Raw genomic sequence first — 24,783 nt, 5'->3', positions numbered from 1 at the left:
CTATGGTAGTGTTTTTCAACATTTTTTGAAGCAAGGCAAGATTAAGGAAAAATCCGACGGCACACCACAAACCAAAATTGTTACAAAAAGACACATTAGGGGGCCAGACTTGATACAAAGATAAAGTTACATACAAATGCACTGTTTTATAATAGTGTTGTTTTCCTTGTCACAATTAAGATTTTAAAATGGCAATGTAACCAAATCTAAGCCACACGGGAGTGAACAAATGAAATGCCTTTATTTCACTTCACAATGTGTGTATCTGTCTGTAAAGGCTGGCTTGTGAACCTGGGACTCAGCACAACTACTTACCAGATGAGCTAACAGGGATGAAACATGACTGAGACCGATTTTGTGTCCCAATCCGTTCCTAGCTAATAATACATTATAAAACCGAAGCGTACAGGCAGTGACACGATAATATTTGTGGACACACACACCCCACATAACTGTCCCACCATCTGTTTTATTTATTTATTTTTTATAAACAATTATTCTATATATTTAATTTTCACAGGTCAGCAACAGGCAGAGATTGAGAGTGACTGTGTGTCTGCTTAAATCTCCACTGCAGATGCTTATTCTCCTTCTCCTCTGTTTGAGATATTTTTTAGAAGTGTACTGAGGCTTTTCAGGTTCATTCAGTTTCTGCTGGCATGTCGTGTGTGGAAATTTGTTTGCCCGTAAATGAAAATGTATTTTCTTTAATCTGTGGTGACACATCATAGCCATGTTATGTCTTTATATAATATGTATATTTTTCTACATACATGCCTTTAATACAAGCTACTGAAACTATCATAACCTACAACTTGCAATCGAAAATCTAATACAGTTGCAGGGAGGTTTTCCTTGGCTCTTTGGCAATATGAGAATACATATCGCTCAGGGTCTTGCTCTTCACCTGTGCCCTCTCTGATTGGACAACACTATTATTGTTTGCCTCAGGAGAGGAAGCAGTATATACTTCAAACTCTTCCGATCAAGATTGAACAACATTTAAATCTTAAAAGCCTTGCTATGAGGAAAGTCCCATGGTTGTCAGGTGAGTTATTTTGCCAGTGCAGAAAAGCTCATTTCACAGTGCTCAGAGGCCCTGTCTTTGATTTATAAATCATTTGCACTGAGAACGAAAACATCATTCAGTCATTTTCAAATCTAATTTATAGTTGCCCCAGAACGTGCTATCATGTAGCATTTTGTCATTCAGGATGTGGGAGGTGAACTGACAGCACGTTCTCCAGCAAAAACCACTCAATGGCTGACAATGGCACTATTCTCTAGTGAAGAATATAAAATGTATTATCAAAATTTTAGTACTTTAAGTGTGTGTACTTTGGTTGAATTTCTCCATTTGGAAGAGGAAAAAAAAAAACTTTTCTATTAGAGGAATTCATACAAAACTCCCCATTTTAACCTTCTGCTAAAAATAATCTTGTTCCCATTTTTAAACAAACGGCTGTATTTTATATTAGTCATTTTATATTATTAAGACTGAAGTTCAAAAGAACTGCATGGTAAATTCACAACACATTGGACATTCATGAGTATATTATTCAGTGTCCAAACTGACTGGGGCAAGAGTTAACTATAGCTCGATTAATAATTGCTTGATTAATCGATTACTAAATTAATCGTCAACTATTTTAGATAATCGAAGAATCGGTTTGAAGCTTTTTTCATTATTAAAACAAGATTTCTGATTTTTTTAGCTTCATAAATGTGAATATTTTCTGGTTTCTGGCACCAGATGACAAAAAAATCATTAAAAGTGAATCATTTTGGTTATTGGACAAAACAAGACATTGTTGAAAATCATCATTTCCAGGTTTGATAAACACTGATCAACTGATCACTGATCAAGTTAACCCTTCTGTTACCATCCTATCGTCGCCCACAGGATTTGTACTTCCCATTACTGTAACTCCTAGACCGTTTGTGATATCTAGAAAATTCAAAAACTATGGACCGACGATCTGTCCGGGGTCTGTGACCCCGCCGTTTGCCCTATGTCAGCTGAGATTGGCACACCACCCCTGCAACCCTCATGTGGAGGATAAAGTGGTAGATGATGTATGGATGGATACCTGAAAGCAGAGAAATAGAGCTTTGCGCCTATATACTTGTCATTTCGGTAACCCTCAGGACTTCCGCAGAATGACCGTCCAATCACAGACAAGATTCACCAGCGCGTCACTAGTTTGTGACGTCAGCGTCTCGGTACCGTAATTCCTAAATGGTTGAATAACTGCCAGATATAGAAAGTGAAAGTTATCTTGGAAAAAGGGGCAGAAAGAAGCACTCACTCACTGAACATTTGTTATCAATTCCACAGCCATAAATCAAAATAAATCCAGGCAGCCTGATTACCATGATGGTCATAAGAGGATTAATTGTTTTTGAGGATTTTCTTTGAAAAGCTTACATAATCTAAATGTCCCTTAAAATAAAGCACCTGGACTAAAATACATTTCAGTGGTTGTAATGTATCATAACAACACACATCAATCAGAAGGAAAGACGTGGGATGAGTAATAGGTACAAAATAACATGTCCTGTCGCCGCTGCCCTTTTGCCCTCCATGAGCTTCCCCTGCACTGTGGCGATAAATACTTAAATAGCGAGTGGGTCTATTTCCTCTGGGGACTTAGAGCATGCTGATACAGAGCAGAGTTGCTGACAGTAATACCACGGCCACTGGTAGCCACACTTGGCTTAAGAAAATAGCCGTGCCAACAAATACTTTCAGTTGATCCATCAACTTTGAGGCCAGTGTGTAACTACAGCTCCATTGTGTTGGGGGTCTCATATATATTTCCACAGACTGTTTGCAGAGTCATCAATACAGGCCTGAGTGGGTAATTCTTTTCTGTGTCGCGGTCCAAAGAGTAGACCCATGCACTTCCTAACACTGGGATTGGAGCTGCACCATTGTTCCTTTCACCACATTCACTATATAACAAATCAACGCCACCTGTTACACAGGCACCTGAAAATGATGACAAATAAAGATACTGATGAAATTTGACAAATCAGAATCAAGAATCTGACATTAGTTACAGCGGTTACTGATGGTATCCTTTTAAAAGAACTGGTGGATTCCAAAACAGTGTCACAAAAAAAGTCCTGTTTCTACTGACTCGATGTGTTTTGGATAACGATGACCTGGATGAATGAGAATCTACACGGACAAATAGTTGATTACTGCTTTTTCAGAGGCCATATATGAGCCACATGTGAAGATGTATCACAGTAATCACGGTCCTCTTTAATCCTATTTGATTTCACACACCACCATGTAAATGGCTTTTTTTATTAACATCAGAGCAGCGCCCCATGAGTACATTCACAAACTGTTACAAAAGACTACAGAGAAAGCTTGGAAATTGCAAATTGCTTCCTATCATTTTGTTTCATCTTATTCTCCTTTGATTCCCCAAAATCCAGCAGCACCACTTTCTTTCAGTAAGGCAGCAAAGGCAGGTAACAGAAGCACTATGTGGCTGTTTGTCAAGAAAAAGAAGACAACAGTAAAGCCACAGAAGTCTTCTATGCTATATGATAACTGATGAATGCTTTATTTATGTTTTTGTTTTTGAATCATCACTGGAAGATGAAACACACACAGAAAAAGTCAGCTGCACTAACTTCAAACTATGTTCAACTAAACTATGTTTTATGAGACTCTATTGTAAAATGAATAGTAATACATTGTTAACATAGTCATGAAATGATTCAAATTTATTTTATTTTAGATATTGGAAATTGAAATACTTGTTTATTATGCGTAATAAGCAGATTTGAGATCAGCACTTGGGCATACAATTTTGGAATTTCCACTTCGGCAAAGTGCTTTTTTGAGAATTTGAGCTGTCAGTGTTAATTTGGTCCCCGAAACACTCTGCGATCTCTGGAGCTGCATAGTAAAGGAAACAGCAGCAGCTTGAACATGCAGGCACTTGATTGTCAGGCAGCTGTTCAGGGAGTACTGGGTTGATGTTGGGCAGGTATTTTCAATAGCACATGTTCACGTTCTGAACTCCAACTGAACATCCAGGTTTCAGCGATAGAAACCTTTTCTGGGTTCTTCTTCTTGGTGTTGTATGTAAATTGTCTCGCTTTACTTACACTGTGTGGAATGTCGCCACAGATTTTTTGCCATACTGAGAAACATAAAGGGAGTCTGTGAAGATGTGAGGCTTAACCAGCATTCAGCATTATCATCCCCAGTGAAACCACAAGTTTTACCCAATTTAGTTCCTGATTCATTGTGTGTACTAATCTGGCAGCGGTTAAAACGTAACAAATATCTGTTGATGTTTAAAAGTTACAAACTGCAGCTTTAAATTAGTGTACAGTGCTGAATTTTACAGCACTAACAGCATAATGGACATTTTAATGCTATGCATATGAGTGTTGTTAAAAGCGATACTGGCTTGAGATCCCCTGAAGCTTTTATGTGCAACTTTATTTACTCCTCAGATACTGTTTGAAATATTTACAGTATGAGTTATTTCAGTCAGCTATTTCAATGGACTTAAATGGTCCTCAGGGATACAAGTACTAATTTTAAGTAAACAAGAGCAGAGGGGCGCGGTTTTCATGCCTCACAGTACCAGATTATAATACTCCCCGTTTCTGAATGTAATGGCCATTATAATACAGATAAAAAGAGAAGTGCAAGCCTAAACAGATTGTTTTAAAAAAAAGTGAAAAACAACCATTTATAATGCACTGTTACCTTATTGCATTTCATTGTATATTACAGATTTGTCTATCGTCTTGGTCTCTCTTTACACATAGTATCTAATAAATCCTCTGCTAAAGATATCTATTTTCACTGGCGGAGCAAAGACATGCAGGGAGCATGTGTTTGTGCTCTGCAGCTCAGAGATATCTGAGAGGCGAAACTTGACTCTTGACCATCTTCACTGAAACCATTCAGCAACAATTCTGCCTTATTTTCCCAGCAGCACACAACAGTGAACCCAAGGCTCATCATATGCAGTCCAAAGCTGCCCTGTGATATTAACCCACACCCCGATGAGATGTAGGCGGCACACAGAATGCACATTCATGTGTTTGACATGAATTCTAAATGAAGATACAGTGAACAATCTCTCTCTCTCTCACACACACACACAGAGAGTGAAGAACTACTTAAATGGATGTGGTGGAAGAGTTTCAGAATGTGAAAGATGACAAATACTTGGCATAATAAAGACAAACTACAGTGATACATAGGTGGAGCTGGGGTCGTTCATCTTCTCCCGTCTGAGAACCACTCATGGTTCGAATCAAATGATGCAATCTACCAAATGTTAAATGTTCATTTATGTTGTTTATGCAGGATTTGTATCAGCCAGCCAGAAAATATTGTTTGTTTGGCAACTTTTTAAAAGCATCATCTCACAAGGTCTCTCTCCTGGCCCTTACCCGACTGTTTTAGGCATGCTTGAGCTTCAAAATGTTTTTGTTTCCTAATTCTAATTATTATGTGCAAAAGTTCCTCTGTTTAAAGTCTGTTTTTGTTAGGTTTTCTTAGACAAACAAAGAAAAAAACAACTAATCTTGCATGAAGCTGATGTGGTTGGATGTTTGGTTGGAGAATAGTGTTTCTTAGGGTGCTCGAAAAGTCTGGTTCATTTGGGGAGGTGTGAATACGCAACTGAACTCTGATGCGCATCAAAGAAGCGAACACTGGTCCGCCTAAAAATGTAGGTCTTTGTTTGCTTCAAGTGAACCAAATGTAGGAAGCAGACTACACAACACACTGTGGGTAAACGCAACCAGAACATACGCACATGTAGAATGACAGCCGTGAGAAATGGCTGAGCCTATTGTTGCAGTGTACATGTTTAGTATGTTTGCATAAAACAAAATAAATAACTCAAGGCCGATAGGATTTGCTGTAGCCCCATGATTTGCTCTGTGGCGGAAATAGAAGTTGTCCCGCACTAACCAATAAATGAGCAAGTTTTCTTGTCGATTGTTTTTCTTGTCAGTCATTGATGCAGTGCCGCCTCAGGTGATGAGGGGAATACGTTTTTCAAAAGTTTTGGTTTGTTTCACAAAAGTGCAGTGCGAAAGCAAACTCGCATTGGCTGAATGTTGCAACCCCCAGTCGTACCGAGTCTAGCGGACTATTGAGTTTATTAGGTATTTCTCATTTCATACATTTCCAGCAGATTCAAGGCACCCTCATTTTTCAAGGTGCCAGCTTCAGTCACTGCAGTCGCTGAGGGTGTAGGACATTCAGGATTACCCTTAATATCAGCATAAACGGTGTTTAGTATTTCCCGAGCCAGTAGTGCCGTTCCCGAGAGGTGGCATGGCCACGCTTTAGTGTGCACGTACACAGCCGTGACGAGCTTGGGGGGGGGTGGGGGGGTTGGGGGACAGAATCCATCAGTGTCAATTCTGTTGCCACGCATTGATGAACGTATGGGAAACTCTGCAAATTTTAGCTGTACCACTACAACCAAAGAAAAAATGTAATCACACTCAAAAGATTTTTTCTCACACATACAACCAAATTGGTTGCATTTTCAAGCCCTGACCGTGGACACATGTCATGTCAGTAATTCTAGTGGTCTGGACATTATGGAACCAATTTTAAACTGAAACCAGTTTTCAATTCCCTTCCCTATTTATGAGTCAGCAGTCTATAATAATTATAATGGGATATTATGCAGTAATTGAACCCCTGAGGAGGATTTCATTTCTTTTCATCCTCTTAGCTCTGCACAAAGCACAGCTTCAGTGACAGAACAGCACCCCGGGGACTGTGGGGGATTTAGTGTCTTGCTCCAGGACACTTTAGCAGGGTGGCTGATGAGACAGGGGACTGAACCTATAGGCCTTTTCAGTTCAGGGTCAGATTCCCTTAATGATTTTTTTTATTATTATTTCATTCTCTCCTCTCCTCCTTTCACTCCCAACTCCTATATTTCTGCTCAGGGGAATAACATATAAATAAAAATGTGTAAAAAAACAACAACAACAAAAACACCCAAAAAAACAATGTCAAAACACAGCGTAATACTTATAATTCCTCAGGATCACACATGTATTGTTGTTGTTCTTGCCTATAATCAATTCCACCCACCCATTCATTTGCTCTTCCTGTCAGGCGACTGGCCGTGTCCCAGCATACATTGACAGAAAGGCAGAATAACATCAGAAGCCAGTTTATTGCAATCTGATCAAGTCATTTGCATTAATAATTCCGTATACAATAGAAGCAGGGTATTATTGAAATGATTAAGTATGATCCATATCATCTTGTTTTGGCCAAAAAAAAACTTTTAATTTTGATCTAATGCTGACACATATTCTTATATTTCACATAGTGTCTACTACACAAGTCTGTGGGAGCAGTGCTATGATCTGGGGTTGCCTCAGTTGGACAGGTTTGTGCCGAAAAAAAAGTCAGCTGACTATTTAAATGTATTTAATAGCAGTACAATGTCATCTTAAATACAAGAGCTTGGCACAAATGTATCAAACTGTGTGTATTAAATAAAGTACATTACATTGCATTATCTAATAAGCAATGCCACGGCAAATGCAGTCATAATAATCAAAGCTACAGGTGGTCAAAACAGACACAAAATGCTTGATTTTATTTTGACCGGGCAGTGTATGTGTACTATGATGCACTGTCAGAATCATAACTGACACTGTCTGTCGTCAAAGAAATCATTTGTTGCCACGCAACACAAGCAGCAGCTTGTTTTCATTCAACATTCAATAGAGCAACACTGAATATTCCAGCAAAACAGCAACTGTCGAGATGACATCACGTTAGTGTGAGTTTGCTGCTCTGTATATGCCGTTATTGTTACTCAGCAAATGAAACCTGCTTGTGTAGCTATTTTCAACTCACGGTATCCCAATAAAGAGGCTCATTTTATACCTGCACTTTCACCACAGCTCCCACTTGAGAGCATTTTGTGTGCTTCTGCACAACTGTTCGCCATCCACGGGAGTTGTGCTGCAATCAGCCACCATGTCAGGGCATAATTTAATGTTTATGACAGCACCGTCGCTCCCATGGGTGTCAAATGAGAAGGAATATTAGTGTTCTGAGCTATTAGGAGAGCAGAGACTGCGGCTGACAATTGAAGACACAAAGGGTGGAGGCTCACAGTCTCCTCAGCAACGGGTATTTTTAGAGGTGGTTCTTCGACATGGCACAGATGTTAAGAGTGTTATAGCATGAGCGTTGTGAGGAACATACACCGCTCATTGCCTCGTTATGATTTTAGCAACAGATGAAAAGATGCTTTAGTTTGATGGACTGCACAGATGGCTTGTTATGTTTAGGCACGGAGAAAGTGCTCATCAGGAGGATTAACGATTCTTTTTTCTTATGTCTGACCTGGGGTACAAGTCACATCAAGCCAACTTTAATGCATAGTACAATTAATAAACAGATGTATGTCTCTGAAGACACGCAGAGCAAGGGTAATGGAGTTAAATCTGGGCTGCTACACATTTTAATAGTATTATATTGATAGTCTCTGGTCAAGGGTGGTCGTGGTCAAGGGCTGAGTCTGAGGGAAGTCTCAGGAGACTGAACTGGATTTTCCTAATTGCATTCTGTCCAGTGGCCAAATGTCATGTTTCTATTGAAATCTGATTCCTGTAATGAGACTTGATTCATTAGCTAAAGTTAATATATGTAATGATGCAGGGTTATTATCATACCAAGGTCAATTAAGGAGCAGATAGGGTCTCACAGCAAAGCTTTCACAGCAGCATCCACATGTAAAATGAATTCCACCATTCAAACAAGTGAAGTGTCATTACAATGTTGCATAAATTAAATTTGGGCAAATCAAATTAAAAGATATGTGACAGAGAACATGTTGGGGGAAAAGTGTAGGACTTTCACTACGAGCAACACACAAAACACCATGGGGTTTGAGTTTGGTCCTTTAGTCATGGGGTTGTGTACTTGACCCTCCTACAATCATAATCCCCAAACCCATTTAATCCCAAGGTGTAAATGGGTTTTGACCAGTGTTTAATCAGAATTCACTCCTGATTCAATGCATGCATATCTTTATTGGCTTTGGCTCCAATTTGCATTAGTGAGACCTTTTTGGTAGCAGTGAAAATTCTGCCGTCGTTTCCTGTGCAAGCCGTTATCCATGACTATTTTCAGCGAATGTTAACACTTAATTTTGCAAGCAACTTAAAATTGTTAAGTCTGCTGAGTTTAAATGAGGGACTGGATTCATCTGGGTTAAAAGAAAATCCCAGGTATACTCATTTTAGTGTGAAAGAGGCTTAAGCGATGCTTGGATGGAGAGATGTGGATGAAGAGATCCAACACAAGGGCCCATTATTGAATGTGCTTTCACTCCCATAGGTTGGGTTCTTATCCCTCGGTTCTCTCACTAGGTTAAGTAATGCTTCAGACTGCTGTCTCTGATGTGAGAGGAGAAGAAAAGGAAGGGATGAGTGCTCTGCTGCCACAGAGCAGATGTTAAGGGAATGGGGGACTGGCGTACAAGTGAGGCAAAGACATTGAGTCTAATAATTGATAGAGTCTCTGAGAGCAAAGAGCTTCTGAAAGAAGTCTGACTGGGTATTGTTAGTATAATGACCAAGAGTTAAACAGATACAGCTCTTACCTTAAGTCAAAGAACAATCAGGGGCACGTACATGAGAGTGTCCAAACCTTGGCAGCTGTACATGTACAACAGAGATTTTGGCTCTTTGTATACTGGGGATTCTGGTCTATAAATCTCAGCCACTGTTGAAGTGAACTGGAGACTCAAATAAATATTAATTACTTGTCACGTGAGCTGCCACACCAATATGTGACGATATATGCCATTACCTAACCTGATAAGTTAACACATTGGTATTATGGTCATTTCCTTTCCTGCAGTGTAGCACTTTATTTTCAGATTTGATTTTATTATTGACTATGATATGCACATGAATTTCCCTTTTGGGATATCCTTGCCTTTCCCTCCACGTTCTCATACCAACTCCCCCACTTTAGAGTTGAAAGAAAATGCAATGTTTTCACTTTACTTTTCCATCTTTTCCCACTATCGTGTCACCTATAGGATACATTCATTCAAAATATGTACAGGTAGTGCAAAGTAGGTCTGAGATGGTAAAAGGCATCTACTATCATTTCACAATTTCACCCTGGGTCATTAGATATCTCTTTCAACTTTTGAAAAATTCCAGATTCTTGACTGTTAAATATGTTAACTGTTCTGTTTGATTTCGCTTGAAGCAAAGTCCAACATTACATTTTTGCTGCCTCACTGGCGGTAGTAAAAAGGTCCTGAATTCAGAACATCATCAATAAAAATGCCACGGGCCAAGGAAGCAGCTGCTAATCTGTTAACCAGGCAAGTGGTTGTATACGCCGGCAAATTCATGTCGTAACAGTTACATACATAACCACAGGAGACCAATGCAACACTTCGAAAAAAAAGGGGGGGAAAAACAGCTACAGTGAAAAAGGTAAACATCATTAAATGCGTTGCCAGTGTACGAGTAAAACAAAGCACTACTGAGTGAACCGGACCTGATGAGACATTTTAAGCCCATGAGCAAAGCTGTCCAACATCATGACATCTACTGTTCATTTTCAGCAACATTTGCAGCCACTCAACCTGTTAGTCCCTGACGCTGGGCCAGGCTTTGCTTTGTGTTGTGGTGCAAGTCCAGCAGCTGTGAAATTCACTAGATGATGCTATTCCTGCTCTGACTGTTCATTCAGCTGTTTCTGCTTTGGGTCACAAGGGTAATACATTAGCATGCAAATGCTCTGTGGCATTTTGATAGAGGGGACAATGGTTGTCTTCAAATGTTACACTGGGAATTAGACCTTGGCTTGTTGGTAACCAGGGGACACTTCATTACCAGAGCATCTCTAAAATGGTGAGAACGCTCTTTAAACTGAAGCAAGCAAACTTTAGTAAATTGTGGTTTGCAGGCTGAACAAACAGCCCAGTGTAATAAGAAAAAAATGACTCAGAACAAAGAACACCAGTTTTCAATTGCAAAATTTATAGACTTCCAAAATGCTACCAAATTCCCCTGGACCCACTGACAGGACCATAAACTGAATTGATGGCCCCCCATGTCTCAAAGCTGCCCCTGTGGTCGCAGAAAAGATTTTTTTATAATACCCCACATTGCTCATATTGTGAAATACTGCACCTGAACACATTTAATAGTAAATCTATCAAAAAAAGATTTAAAGGATGGGGAGTTGTTTTCCATGGAAGACCAATGTTTCTGTGTCACAAAAAGCTTGAAAAGGACTCACAACCTTAAACGGCAACATTAGAATGTTTAAAGCTGTGGTGCACAAGGTTTAAATATAAATAAATGCCTGGTACACTCAAACCATTGTCAAATGACTTAACACCATGCTTGATTAGATCCACAAGACTTTGTGTGTCTTAGTATTGTGGTGTTTTGTTTTCATGTCACCTGCAACACTGGGGCTGAACGATTTTGAATTAATATCTAAGTGCGATTATTTTGACTGAAATTGCGATTGCAGTATGATTCGGGGGAATAGTTTGTACATAACTATTTTTATTTGAATAACATGTTTAAACTGATTACTGTGTGATATTTGTGCAGATCTGTGAGAATCAAAGATATTTTCTTCAGTCTGTAGACTGAAGAAAACATGGTAATGTTTTACCAAAATTGTAATTTGACACACAATTTGGCTCGAACACACCAACAAGCACCCATGAAAGTTTCAGAGGTTGATTCTACTGCTAAAAATAAACCTCACAGCTATATTTTAATTACAATCACAATTTTGGCTTCTCCCAAACAGAATTGTATGATATTGAAAAATGTGTACTCCACCAATAGAATGCTAAGCCATGCAAAAGTTTCCTAAACAACTGACTGACTGACTGACTGACTGCGCCTGTGCCAGTCACAGCTGCTGCTGTTCCTGCAACACACAGCTCCACGTTTCCAGAGACCAGTCTGGACAAGTAACATAAAAAGACAGATATACAACGCATGACTTAAGTACCGTAGAAACAAAAGACTAATATCTTGCGCAGCCGAAATGGAAGAGCTCTCTCTATCGCTCTATGTGTGTGTGTTTGTATGTTCTTGTATGGGTACCTTTGAGAGGACCAAAAAGTTCATAAACCATAGGCTTGTCCTCGGTCACCCCTTAAAAGGACTTTTTGAGCATTAAAACCTGGTTTAAAAGTTTGGTTTAGGTTAAGGGTTGGGCTTGTTAAGTTCAAATCTCTTCTGCTGTAGAAAACGTATTTTTATGCTCCCTTAAATATGTTTTTTTTCCCTTTTGTCTTCCAATAAGGTGGCCTGTGCATTTCACAGTCGGTGAAAATACCACGTGAACCAAGAACCGGAGAGTTTGACAAGATAATTCGCAGGCTGAGTGAAAACCCCAATGCCCGAGTAGTCATTATCTTTGCCAACGAGGATGACATCAGGTGAGCACAGAGAAACATTTAATTGCTGTCAGTTAACCTCACTTATTATGACTTTCTTGTTTAATGATTTCTCAATAACATCCCTACCGCCATGTGTATTTTCTCCAAAGTGAAAGCACACCAAACTTTAAGAAGGAATATCTGCTGACGTCCAAAGTGATAAATGTTTAGTTTTACCAGAGGCCTTTGCAGCTGACGTTAAAATGTCACAATGTCTCATGTGAGGATAACAATATTAATTGCCCTTTTCTTGTACAGTCTGCTACCCACGTGTTAATATTCATGAGGTGTAAATGGCAAATACGGTTCAATTTGGGTATACTCACATTTCCATTAACCTCGTCACTGGGATATAACAGACAAGTTAGATAATTATAAGCACAAAAACAACAACAAGTATTTTGCTAATGCCACCTAAGGGAACAGCACTTAAAGTAATGTCTAGCAGTGTTATGTAAAAAAATAAGACCAGAACTAAATGGATAGTTGCAAAGACTGAAAATGTCCACTGATGTCTCTAAGTACAAAACTGCAGTCATAAGGAATTTCTTTTTAGTAAATGTTTCAAGCAAATTACTTTTGATTTGATCAACCTGTGTTTACAGAGCAATATTTCCCACACAGCTATTTTTTATAGTGATGTAATCCTACCTGTAAAAGTAAAGCCTGGCCATGGCACTTTGATGCAGGGGCCATAATTATTGTATTTATTTTAAATTGAATGTTCTACATTGAAAGAAATAATAATTGAAAAACTATAAAGTGGCACTATGCAAGATGTCTAGGCTTTTGACTGTACATACGTGCAGGTTTGAGGAGATTAGATTTAGATTTACTCATTTATGCTACTGGGCAGTAGCATAGTGGGCAGTGATACAGGGAGTGGTCAGCTGATGATGACCAGGCCAGAAGTCCCTTTTCTCATTGACTTAATCCAGCCCTGACAACTTGTAATAGTCTGGATATGTAGTCATTATAGAAATCCAGTGGGGTTCCATCACTGCAGAGCTGCTTTGATTGAACCCCTTAATGCAATCTCTGATTAGTTATATGAATATAATACTTACAGCGTTATAAAGAGTGCAGAATAAATGATGGCCGTGTACTCTGTGGCCTCAAAGCGTCCAGTGAGACTACAAATTCTGAGAACAAGGAAATAGAAATGAAACTAACCCGGATAAACCACAGTTAAGTTTTGTGAACATTTAATTTAAATGTAATATAGTTTAACTCCTACAGTTAGAACATTAATTTGCAATAATAAAGGTCATTTTTTAAAGATTTGATTGAATAAAAGTACTAAGTATCTTACACATAAGTGATTCTCAAACTTCTAATATGAAGTACCACTGAGAAAATATTGAGCTCTTGAAGTAACACCATTATCACCAATGTTAAAATACAGTGGTGTAAATAGGCCGAGCAAAGTAAGCTATGGACATTTCACAGGAGGCAGATTTATTCCCAATAAGATCATTTGCTCTTTCACAGATTATCTTTCGTCCTCACAAATACTTCAGACGAAAGATATAATGACTCTAATTATTATTATTTCATTTATCTATGTTTGTTTTGTTATTTGTTTCATTTTCTAAGCACTCAAATTTGGTCAGCTCCACTCCAATCACACATCCACAACAGTATTTCTGAGCTTGCGTACCACGGGTGGGACACGTACCACAGTTTGAGAACCATGGTACTAGATCAAATGATAATGTAATGTGTGTAACACTCCATGTGGCTAAATGTTGTGTCAGGTGATGTTGACAATTTTATTCACAAACAAACTTAGCTTGAGTTGGAAACTGCACCTCCAACCTGTCAAAGTTAAAAGGAAGCCCGCTTGCCCACTCATGACCCCCCACACCTCCTCACTGAGTTAATTTTTAATCAAACCTTTCAGATTATCCAGCCCCATCTCCACGATGTAATGTCCAGAAGATGGAAAAATCTATCTCTTTCATTTTCACTCAATGGGGTGCATAATTGCACCTTAAGACATGCTCATTTAACTAAATTTCTTGAGAGCAGACTCGGGGGAAAATCATTACCAATCAAACATAAAAACCTCAGGGTCATAACTTAGGATGACTCACACATTTCACAACAATCTGTGGCAATTATTTCACAAGGTTATGACGTCCTTTTTATGCAAGTGCCTAGACTTACAGTGGATGTTTAAAAAAAAAGAAAAAAAGTGTCTTCCATGTAAAAAAAAGCTGACATGGTGTACAACACAACATGATGCTTAATATTTATGGCCCCAGCATCTTTGGGGCAATATAATGGCCAGTAATGCTTCACATGCCAGGTGGCTGGGTTTAAATTTAATGTTGCTGTGCTCGAGCCTTCTTGATGTAACACTGCTGCTGTCTCAGAGCTTGCTGGCAGTTTTTTTTCCTCTTCCTTTTTTTACGACTCCCAACACTTCCTTCCATTGGCAACAAGCCTGAACAAATGTGGCTGGGGTGTCATTTTGCCACGGCAGAAAAGAAGCACACTACACGGGGAATACATAGATGTGGTGTCTCTCAGTCCAACCTTGTCCAGACAGAATTGTCATTAAATGAATTATGTAGCAGCTGTTTATTTTGTATTTCAATAAGAGTGTATTTGAGTAGAAAATAGGGCGGCACGATTCTGGAAGAAATGTGAATTACGGCTTTGTTTTTGGCTTACAATTCAGATCACGATTCTCTGGCACGTTTTTTTTTATTATTATTTCTTGCACTTATGAACAAAAGATTAGGAACATTCAGTTAGGCATTTATGAAAGTGCCATGAACACGGCTCTGCATAATGGGCTTATTGTTATATTATTGTAGTGGTTTAAGTGACATATGACACATGTGTTTCCACTAGCTTGACTCGTGACGTCATAACCGTCGTCAGACTTGCCGGGCACTGACTGGTCAGAGTGCCTTCACAGGAAGAGGCACAACAGTGAAACCGAACAATGCCGAACTGTAGATCAGTTAAAAAGACTTAACAATCCTGAAAACCTGGGTTAATCTCCAACATTTAGCAAGGAAATGTCTAAATTTAACAGAGGAGTCTGGTGTATTTAGCGACAGCAGTGCTGAAAGCCTGCGATCGCGAGCGCCGAGCCGAATGCAAACCTTTTTTTCGGCACAAGCTCGGGTCGGGTGGTTGTGTGAGTCTCGTCACTGAATCACGTGACGTAAAGGCCCTTTATATGTTGAGAGAGAAGGCAGCAACGAGGCTGTGTTTGGGGAGAGAAACTCGGGAGGAAAAATAGGATTGCAGAAGAACCGTTGTCATTTAGAAATGACATCACGTGCAGTTGTGAATGGAGATCATGATTTTTTTTAACGATTTATCGTGCAGGTTTATGGTGGCAGCAACATTTTTGTAAAAGGTCTAATTAGACGTCTCTGTCTGCCACTCTTTCCCAAAGACGACTCCTTCTAGCTGCTAAGAAGGCCAATCAAACGGGCCACTTCATCTGGGTGGGCTCAGACAGCTGGGGCTCCAAAATCTCTCCAATTCTTAACCAGGAAGAAATGGCAGAAGGTGCAGTCACCATCCTACCGAAACGACAGTCCATCAAAGGTACATGTAAAACACTTAACTGTCACTTGTGTACCTGCAGTAAATGTTTTTTTTTAATTGTCTAATTACTTACTCTGTGTATTGCTTTCCCCCACGTACATAACATTAAGTGCTGTGTCAGCACGGTTGTCTAAATCTATACCACATACACATATATAAGTTTTTCCCTGTGTCCAACCACTGAGAGTGTTTTCTCTCTTCTGTAGAGAAATCAACATCATATTTTGCCAAGTCATTCTGCAGCAGATGTAGATATACCTTTTCTTCATTGAGCAAAATAAAAAAACGTAAAAAAAAAAATAATATTTGTAGAAGGCACACCAGCATAGAAGTCATGCAGGTAGCGGCCTATTAGGCCTAGTGTTGTAGTCATTAGTCATACTGGCATATCTTGTGTGTGTTTGCCAATATTCTATAATCCATTTTAAAGCCAATATATTATATGTGCGTCCCTATTAATCTTAAATGTATAGATCTTTACCAAAGCCAATGTATAACCAAGTATGCATATAATTACATACTTGTCTAAACTATAAAAGTTTACCAAATAGGAAAAAATAAACTACATTGTGTGTTTTTTTTGTTAAATTATTGGAGGGCAGGGCTCCATCTAATGATAAATCAATGGATCTTTAAAAGTGATCACTACTGATATCCACTGACTAACCACCAGCAACCACTAGAGTAAAGAATGTGTTTTTTTTTAAAGATTTTCAATTATTTCAATTATTTAAGTCCTTCAGACACTCAATTATTACTGTTTTTTTAACAGCATTTGTGTCCTATTCCTTTCAGGTTTTGATCGCTATTTCATCAGCAGAACATTAGAGAACAATAGAAGGAACATCTGGTTTGCAGAGTTCTGGGAGAACAACTTCCAGTGCAAGTTGAGTCGGCACGCTGTGAAGAAAGGGTCTGGCATCAAAAAATGCACAAGTGAGTATACATCAATAGATAGGCAATGGAAAGCACTCACTCACTGGCCAAGTGTATTGATTGGGTCTGCTGTGAATACATTATGTGTGTGTGTGTAGTTGTTATGCTGTGGTAAATTTATTTGTCATCAGGGAGAGAGGAATCACACTTCTCTAATTTAGGTTAAATGAAATGGGCGTAGATAAGTGAATGGGAATCTCTAATTTTCGTCCAGGAGAAATTAATGTTCCCATTACTTGTCTGCTGGCGAGTTTAATTTGCAGTTGGACGACAACAGCAATCGCAAAACTGTGCCACCGCCTGTGCTGAAAACATAATCAATAGTAAATCCAATCAGCACATTAGAAACAAGCTTTCAGGTCATTAAAATCTGTAGTCTCCACAGGTCTGTCTCCCACACAAGTCTGCAGAACTACTCTGCATCTCAAGTAGTCAAAACCGACTGATTTAAAAGGTGGCAACGGTCATGTTTATATTCCTATAACTACAATATCTGTAAAATGACAACGCTTTCATACACTCTCACAAACTAACAGCTATTTACATTTTTAGTGAATTCCATGTTCATATGAGTGTAAGTGGTCAGCGCTTCTTCAGAGAGCATTCCATTTGGGATAATGTTACACATAAGCACTGGAAAATAATGAAGACGTTGAAATGCTTATTACGAGTATGCAATTATCCACTGTTTTTTTTGTTTAGTTTTTTCTGTACGGAACTGGTAACGAATGTTAAATAACTTAAGTTAAACAACAGAACGACCCTACATTAGTTTGGACTTGACAAACATTTACATGAGCAAGATTTATTCCTCTGCAGTGGCAATAAACCTAGCACATGGTCTCACCGATAACCGTGCTTGGTCAGAGTTTAACAAGGTATTTAGGGCTGACAATGCGTAACGTTAATCACAATATAAAGCATGGCTGTGACTATGAGCCGACACTCTCCCAAACACACAGCAGGGGAGCCTCGAGCAGAGCTGCTAACCCAGATACGACACATGTGCCCACAGTCAAACACTCAGAAACCTCAATAAATGTCCGGCAGTAGCTCCGAGCTGCTTACCCCGACGACCGTTTCCACTTTGTAGCCATAATGCACCGAGTAGCTGTCAGTCCGCGTTCCCCATGACCCCGCCCACATCACAACACATAGTGACACAGCCACGCCCCAGTACGGTCACTGCTCGCCAACTCCTCTGTTGCTTTTTCATATGCTGCAAAGACGGGTTTCAACTGAGAGTACTTACACTTTTACTGACGGTTTAGTTTGGCTCCGGGTATTTCTGACTTGACAGACTGTAACTGTAAATGATCAATCATGGCCGTGTGGTTGGTGTAGTGGTTAGCACTCTTGCCTTTGCGGCAAGAAGACCCGCGTCCGTGACCCGGTTGGAACGTTGGAAGGGCTTTTCTGCATGGTGTTTGCATGTTCTCCCTGTCGGTGCCCGGGTTCTCTGGTTTCCTCCCACAGTCCAAAAAACATGCAGTAGGTAGATTAATCCACATTAGGTAGATTGGACACTCTAAAGTGACTGTAGGTGTGAGAGTGGATGGTTGTTTGTCTCCGCCTATCGCCCTATGTGAGATGATATTTGCATAGCAACCCCTGCGACCCTCACGTGAAGGATAAAGTGGTAGATAATGGACGGATGATCAAACTCCAGTGCCTATATTGTTAAACTATAGTGTAAACTCTGACGACACTGTGGCAACATTCTAAATGAGTTATTTGGAAGATCGTCGCATAATAAACATTGCATCTTCGATGTGAGGTCCTTTCGCTGCTTAAAATCTATCTGACATTAAACAAAATGTCACCGAATACCAGCGGAGACACACTAAATTGGGACAATAGAGGAACAGGCAAAGTCAAGCAGTGACTTAATTGTTAATTCTCTAAACAACAAATCCCTTGGTAAATGAGGGGAAATAACTCCCAAAAATTCCTACTAGCAGGTTTCTGGAAAATTATTTCCTCATCAATCAGTTGACATGGTGGCTGATCTTGAGCTGAATTGCTGCAGCCCCTTTTCATTCGCTGGGTAGCCTCCCGGGAGCAATGCATTTTTGCCGCCATGTGTTACAAACAAACATTTAATTCAGAGCTAACTATCTTTGCCATTGTCACTCTTAGAAAGTACAATCCTTTCCTGTCCAGACTTAAAGTCTCTCTCCCGCCGTAATAACGCTGTATTAGGCAAACTGTAAAAAGCTATGAGCAATTTTTGCCAAAAGATAAAAACAAAAACAGTTTTAACAGTGTCTATGTCATTAACAGCCCATTTATGATGATGCAACACCACCCAATCATAATCAGCCATTTCAAACACATAACGCTCAAACTGCGTAACACAGATTCTGCTCCCATAAAAAAAGAGAAATAAACAGGCCCAAACATGACTCAGTTAAAAGCTTCTTGGTGTTTTTTTTTTTTTTACAACACATTTACAATCTTTGCTTAGTGAAGCATCGATGTGTTATTTTGGGGTTTATGGATCTTATCAGGATCTATGTTTTTCATTGTTCCTGTACTCGCTCTAGTGATTCAACATGGATACGGAGTATCGTATCGGCTCATCCCGACATCTAATTCTTTTGTGTGTTCTATCAAAGCTTTTAATCACACGCTATCACTCCATCTCGGGGAAATGTACGATTACAGCAAGGTAGTAACGGATCATCTTCCAGGTATGAGACATTAATGTGTATCGGACACAGAGTGCAAGGAAAACAACACAGAGAGCAAATGTATAATTCACATCCTCGCTTCATCCTTTTCCCAGTGTTGTGTTTACTGCCCTCGAGGCCAAGATTTACTTTGTAGCTTCAGACTGACATTGTCATCCCCGAAAAACACATTACTCTGTATGAATATCCCCAGAGTGCAGCAAATACACTATCAATATGACCTGTCCACAGGTCGTGAGCTACGTTTTCCTTGACACGGACAGTTTATAACAATACATATTCTATAGGCATTTGTTAGAGCTGAGCTCTCATAACATGTTGGTGGGTGCAGGTGATGAAACTGCTTGATTTCTAGCTCGGTGTGTTTATGAAAAAGGTTAACTGGCAATAACAGACAGACATGTCACTCTTCTATCATGAGATTCTTTTTGTTATCACTTGTCAGTAAGCCTAAAACATCAGTTATGAGTTGAGTCTAGTCTCTAAATTTGCTTTATTAAGAGTGTTGGCAGTGCTTTCCCTCTTGTACGCACTGAATATTTGCCCCTCAAAAGCACCATTTTCATTTGTCTCCTTAGTTACTAGAATATATAAAGGGGGGAATTTGCTCAGGATCATGCATTGCAGTATTTCCTCTAATGAAACATTTCTGTCTTGCTGGGCTGTTGGCAAAGATGAGAGCCACTGCAGGTGTGATGCTTCTCGTTTGACGTCATTTCGGCACACGTTGAGGCTCAGTCTGTGTGAAGAAAACTGGCTTGAGTCACTCTGTTGCTTTGCATCCCTGCAGACATGAGTCATCAAGGCTAACAGACACAAGTACATGCCTGCAAAACGGTCTGACGCCCACTGCTCACTGAAAACATCAAGGACACCGCATGCAACTAATCAGTGTTTGACAGCTCTTTGATTTGATTCCCCTGATATGCTATGCAAATGGAAAGAACAAAAGGATGTTTCCTCGACTGTGCAGATATTGTTATTGACCTACAGTGGTTCAGAGAAATGACTCCACTTTAATTCTTGATTAAAGAATGTTACATTAAGAAATACTGTCCATAGTTCTTAGCTGCAACAATGAGTTCACTTTATCTCACTGGCCACGTCTTTGGAAAAGACGACAAGCACTCAAGCGCTGAGGTCTATTTCTGTCGCCTTCTTAATTGGAATAAGGAAATGAAGGGGGTTAGTTGAAACGGCTGTCAGCCAAGGTTTGTCAAGCCCCTCACGAGGGACAGAAGAGGATATCATTTCCACCACCATGTTAGAAGCACAGCGTTCGTCTGAAACACGTGATGCTTGTAGAGACGGAAATTAAAACAATATTAATATCAGGTGAACCACCCTGTTTTTCACTGGTCACATGTAAGGGTTGGATCATATTTCGGATCATATTTCCCTTATGTTCCACATCCCTGCGATTCCTTCGTCCCTACTTCTCGTCCTCGTCAGTGTAGCGCTGCACACATGCATACTCAATCTCACATTCCAATCAAGCAGTACTGACTTCTCACCAGGATTTTGCCCTTGTACATTGCCGGCAGGTACATGTTTGGGCACCAATGGAAAATCCCCAAATCTCAAGCAAGTTTCCACGGTTACCATGTTCTTTGTCAACAAGAGCATGCTACCAAGTTGACTGGAAAGTGTTGGGCTACATGCAGCATGCGCAGTTAGATGGTAAAGAGGAGTGGTGAAGTTGGTCCACGTGGACCGTAGCAGATATGTGTATGTGACCGCATAAAGTATAACCAAGGGCTAGGAGAATAGTTTTCATTTTGCACAGAAACGTAAATAACATTAAGAACACTACGAATGATTGGTGTCGTGCATTGCTCCAGAGTAAGGCCAAACTGTATTGTTACCTTTGCTTGCACTAGGTCAAAATGTATTATTTCCTAATTCAGACTGTGGAAAGGGTCCAGTTTGTCCTATCAGCTAAGTGCATTAGTTGGGCAGGCAGCCAATCATTTTCAGCAACACAAATCACAGCGTACACAATATATAAAATCATTTTTTTCCACATCTGTGTTGTGAATGAATACAGATGGGAGGAAAATGTTAAACAATTTAATGCAATTCAAAGGACTATTGAGAGACAGAACGTACACTGTACCACTGTGCGGCTTTCAGAAACTCAAGGTTGCACTGATAAAAAGATACAGTAGCCAGTTTTCGTCTTCATTCGCGTCGTTGCCCTGCTGACCGACCTTCCTGCAGCCTTCTGCACTGTGTTTTCTCTACGCTTCTATTCAGCAGATAAAGACAGTTTTTCTTGAGTAGGATGAACATACAGTATGTATACAAGTGAGGTACGGTAGAATGGCTCACAGAAACAAGTCGTGCTGTACTCTGTTTGCGTCACCTTTTTGTGCCAAAAGTGCCAAAAACTCAAGTTGCAACAACAAATGTTCACCTTTTCTTCTCCTGATTAATAATGAAACCATAAAAGTGATTTTGTACAGCATTATGATGTTGAAGAGACGTTTGACCACGGAAATAAAATGTCGGCCAATTATAATCTATATCGCAAAGTCATTTTCAAAGGTTCAAGGGTTTTAAAATTATTTATGCAGACAAACCAACAATTAACTAGTTTCCTAAACTTAAAAATATCTGACGCTTTATCGTAGAAATAATCAATATTAACTAATAAGAAAAAAAATTTTAATTGTGATATTTAACATTTTTGGTCCTGTAGTCCAATTCTGTACTTGGATTTTGGCAAAAACCCTATATTGAAAAATTAAGGTGACATATTCAATATGTCATTGATTTAGTCATTTTTACAGGAAGCTGTCTTGAAAATGGGATGGGCGGACACCTCTGGCTGCAGCTGTCACCAAAGCTAAAAGGAAGTGTTTTGACGATGTGGAGAAATCTGAGCTTTAGAGGAAACCTGCAGCTTAATACTGATCTTGCTGGCAGACCTCCTTTAAAAATAAGTGTCAATCTGTTTATTCTAGCTTCTGTTTGCCAACAGGACACATTTGTAAACTTAACTGCCAATATTTAAGCTATTGAAATCATTCAGAGTCTTGTATAACTGTTTTTTTCAAAGTGAGGAAATACTGGCAGTATGTGTATATTTTCCATAACAAGACAAACACTATTCCTCTGCTTAAAGCACTTGTTGAAGTCTCTGATGAGATAAGAATTCCCGACACAGACGTCTTACAAAGCACAATTCTCCTTTATCAGCTGCATTATGTCGTGTCCACGTTATCAGATCATTAGACGTCCTTCACATTGTCTGGTGTTGTGCTTTCCTTGGAGCAAAACCGGTGAATGATTTACTGAAAAGGGCCAAGCTTTTGGTTGCGAGACTTCAAATGTTGCTGCCTTGATGACAGTAAACATGTCTTGTAAATTATATACATTTGTGAGCAATTAGGATGTCAAAGCAATATCAGTCATTGAGCCATTAGAAAACAGCCTGCTTAAGCTAATGCTCATTGGCACACTGAATTAATTATGGTCCCGTTTTCCTACTTTTCAACGTTGCATTAATGTCAAGAGCCGCTATTCTCTCTCAAATCATTCTTAATGATGTGAAGACACTGATGTGATTTCAAAAGATTTATCCCACAACTTGAGTGTAAAATCAACCATCAACCTTCAAAGCAAGAAGTAGAAGCACTCACTGTCTGTCTACTGAGTCAGTGCAAATTAACCTTGATTGCACTGTCAGGATTTTTCATTGTGGCTTGGATAAAGTCTCAAGACATTGTCACAAAGAACAGAAAAGGCATCATACATCCTCAGTAACTTTAACAATCACCCGTCTCTCCTCGTCTCTGGAAATATATTAACTTGCGTCACTTTCTTGAACATTGTCAGCACGTCGACTGCCTTATACACGCAATAAAACATATTATCATCACCTGCTTTGTTATTTCTCCCCGTCACATAAGATGATTTATCAGGATAATAAGACTGTCTTTGTCAGCGCTAGGATTTCTGCCTACTCACAACCACATCATGCTTTTTTTTTAATCGCAGTACGGACATCATTGAAACATGTGGGGGATAATCATTCAGATTTGACAAGGTGGCTAGTAACACGTTTTTGTGTTAATGCAAGAATAAGATTTTAAAGATATAAATTAACATTAATGGTGAAGTATAAAACCTAAGTCAGATATGCTGCATACATTTCTTTAACTGCAGCCTTTGCAATGTATTGATTGGGATGTTATACTGCATTGTTTAGATGTGATTTTGGTTTGAAAAGGATGATCATTATTATTATTATTATTATTGTTCAGCTCCAGAGAGAGAGGGGAAGAAGTGGTCAGAAAAAATGTGTATGGTGAACAGACAGCAAGTGTAGATAACAAACTCAGGGCAGTGAACCAAAGACATGAGTCATATTTTGCTGATTTTCACAGAGTTTCACAGCGGTATGAAGCAAAGCACAAAAACAAGATGCTGCAAGGTTTTACTGTGAACACAGACATAAACCGAGACAAGTGCAGCTTCTCTGCTCTGACAGAGACACTGTGCTATGAGTGTTACAGATACATATCCATGATGCAGCTCTCTGCACACACAGAGGCTCAGTCAGGACTATGGCAAGACATTTCAAATTTAGCCAAATGTGAATATCCATTACCAACATTATTTCCCAGAGGCCAGACGACATGATCTTTTGGTCTGTACAGATGATCAACAGTCACACTACATGTCTACATGGTGGTACCTGGTACTTAGTCAAGACCAAAAAGGTGCCCGGTCAATGGGCCAGGTCTCGTTGACACGCCGGAAAGAAGAACGTAAACAAACAATAGTGTCTGAAGTGGTGTGTGAAATATTTGCCGTATTGGGTTACCAGACCATCACTCCCCTTTTGCTTTGCCATTTTGTTCGTTTACGCTGTGTAATTTTGCACGTGTACAGCACTCTGTCTATGTCGTAGAAGGTAGAAGAAAAAAATCTAACATGCCAGACTTTCTGTCAGGGTGTCATGAGGCATCCCAGTTCCTTGATGTTTGTTCAATATGACACACTACACGGTATAAAATGATCAGCTTTAAGGACTGACGGGTCCAAGTTTCCGTCATGGTAGAGTTTAGTTTGGAAAGCCCTCGATCAGCCTTGCA

At 39.5% G+C, this 24,783-nt stretch overlaps 1 protein-coding gene across 2 annotated transcripts in view; it reads left to right on the top strand.

Annotated features, from left to right (window-relative positions):
• grm4 (glutamate receptor, metabotropic 4) overlaps positions 1-24,783 on the top strand; it is a 168,486-nt gene that overhangs the window by 124,508 nt on the left and 19,195 nt on the right. For both annotated transcript variants that reach the window (XM_044039431.1, XM_044039432.1), the window contains exons 4-6: positions 12,344-12,479; positions 15,898-16,052; positions 16,848-16,988. In XM_044039431.1, the coding sequence (XP_043895366.1) occupies positions 12,344-12,479; positions 15,898-16,052; positions 16,848-16,988 (432 nt within the window). The remainder of the gene's footprint in view (positions 1-12,343; positions 12,480-15,897; positions 16,053-16,847; positions 16,989-24,783) is intronic.

The sequence above is a fragment of the Solea senegalensis genome, linkage group LG11, assembly GCF_019176455.1.
Source record: "Solea senegalensis isolate Sse05_10M linkage group LG11, IFAPA_SoseM_1, whole genome shotgun sequence".
NCBI lineage: Eukaryota > Metazoa > Chordata > Actinopteri > Pleuronectiformes > Soleidae > Solea > Solea senegalensis.
This window is presented reverse-complemented; position numbering and strand designations above follow the sequence as displayed.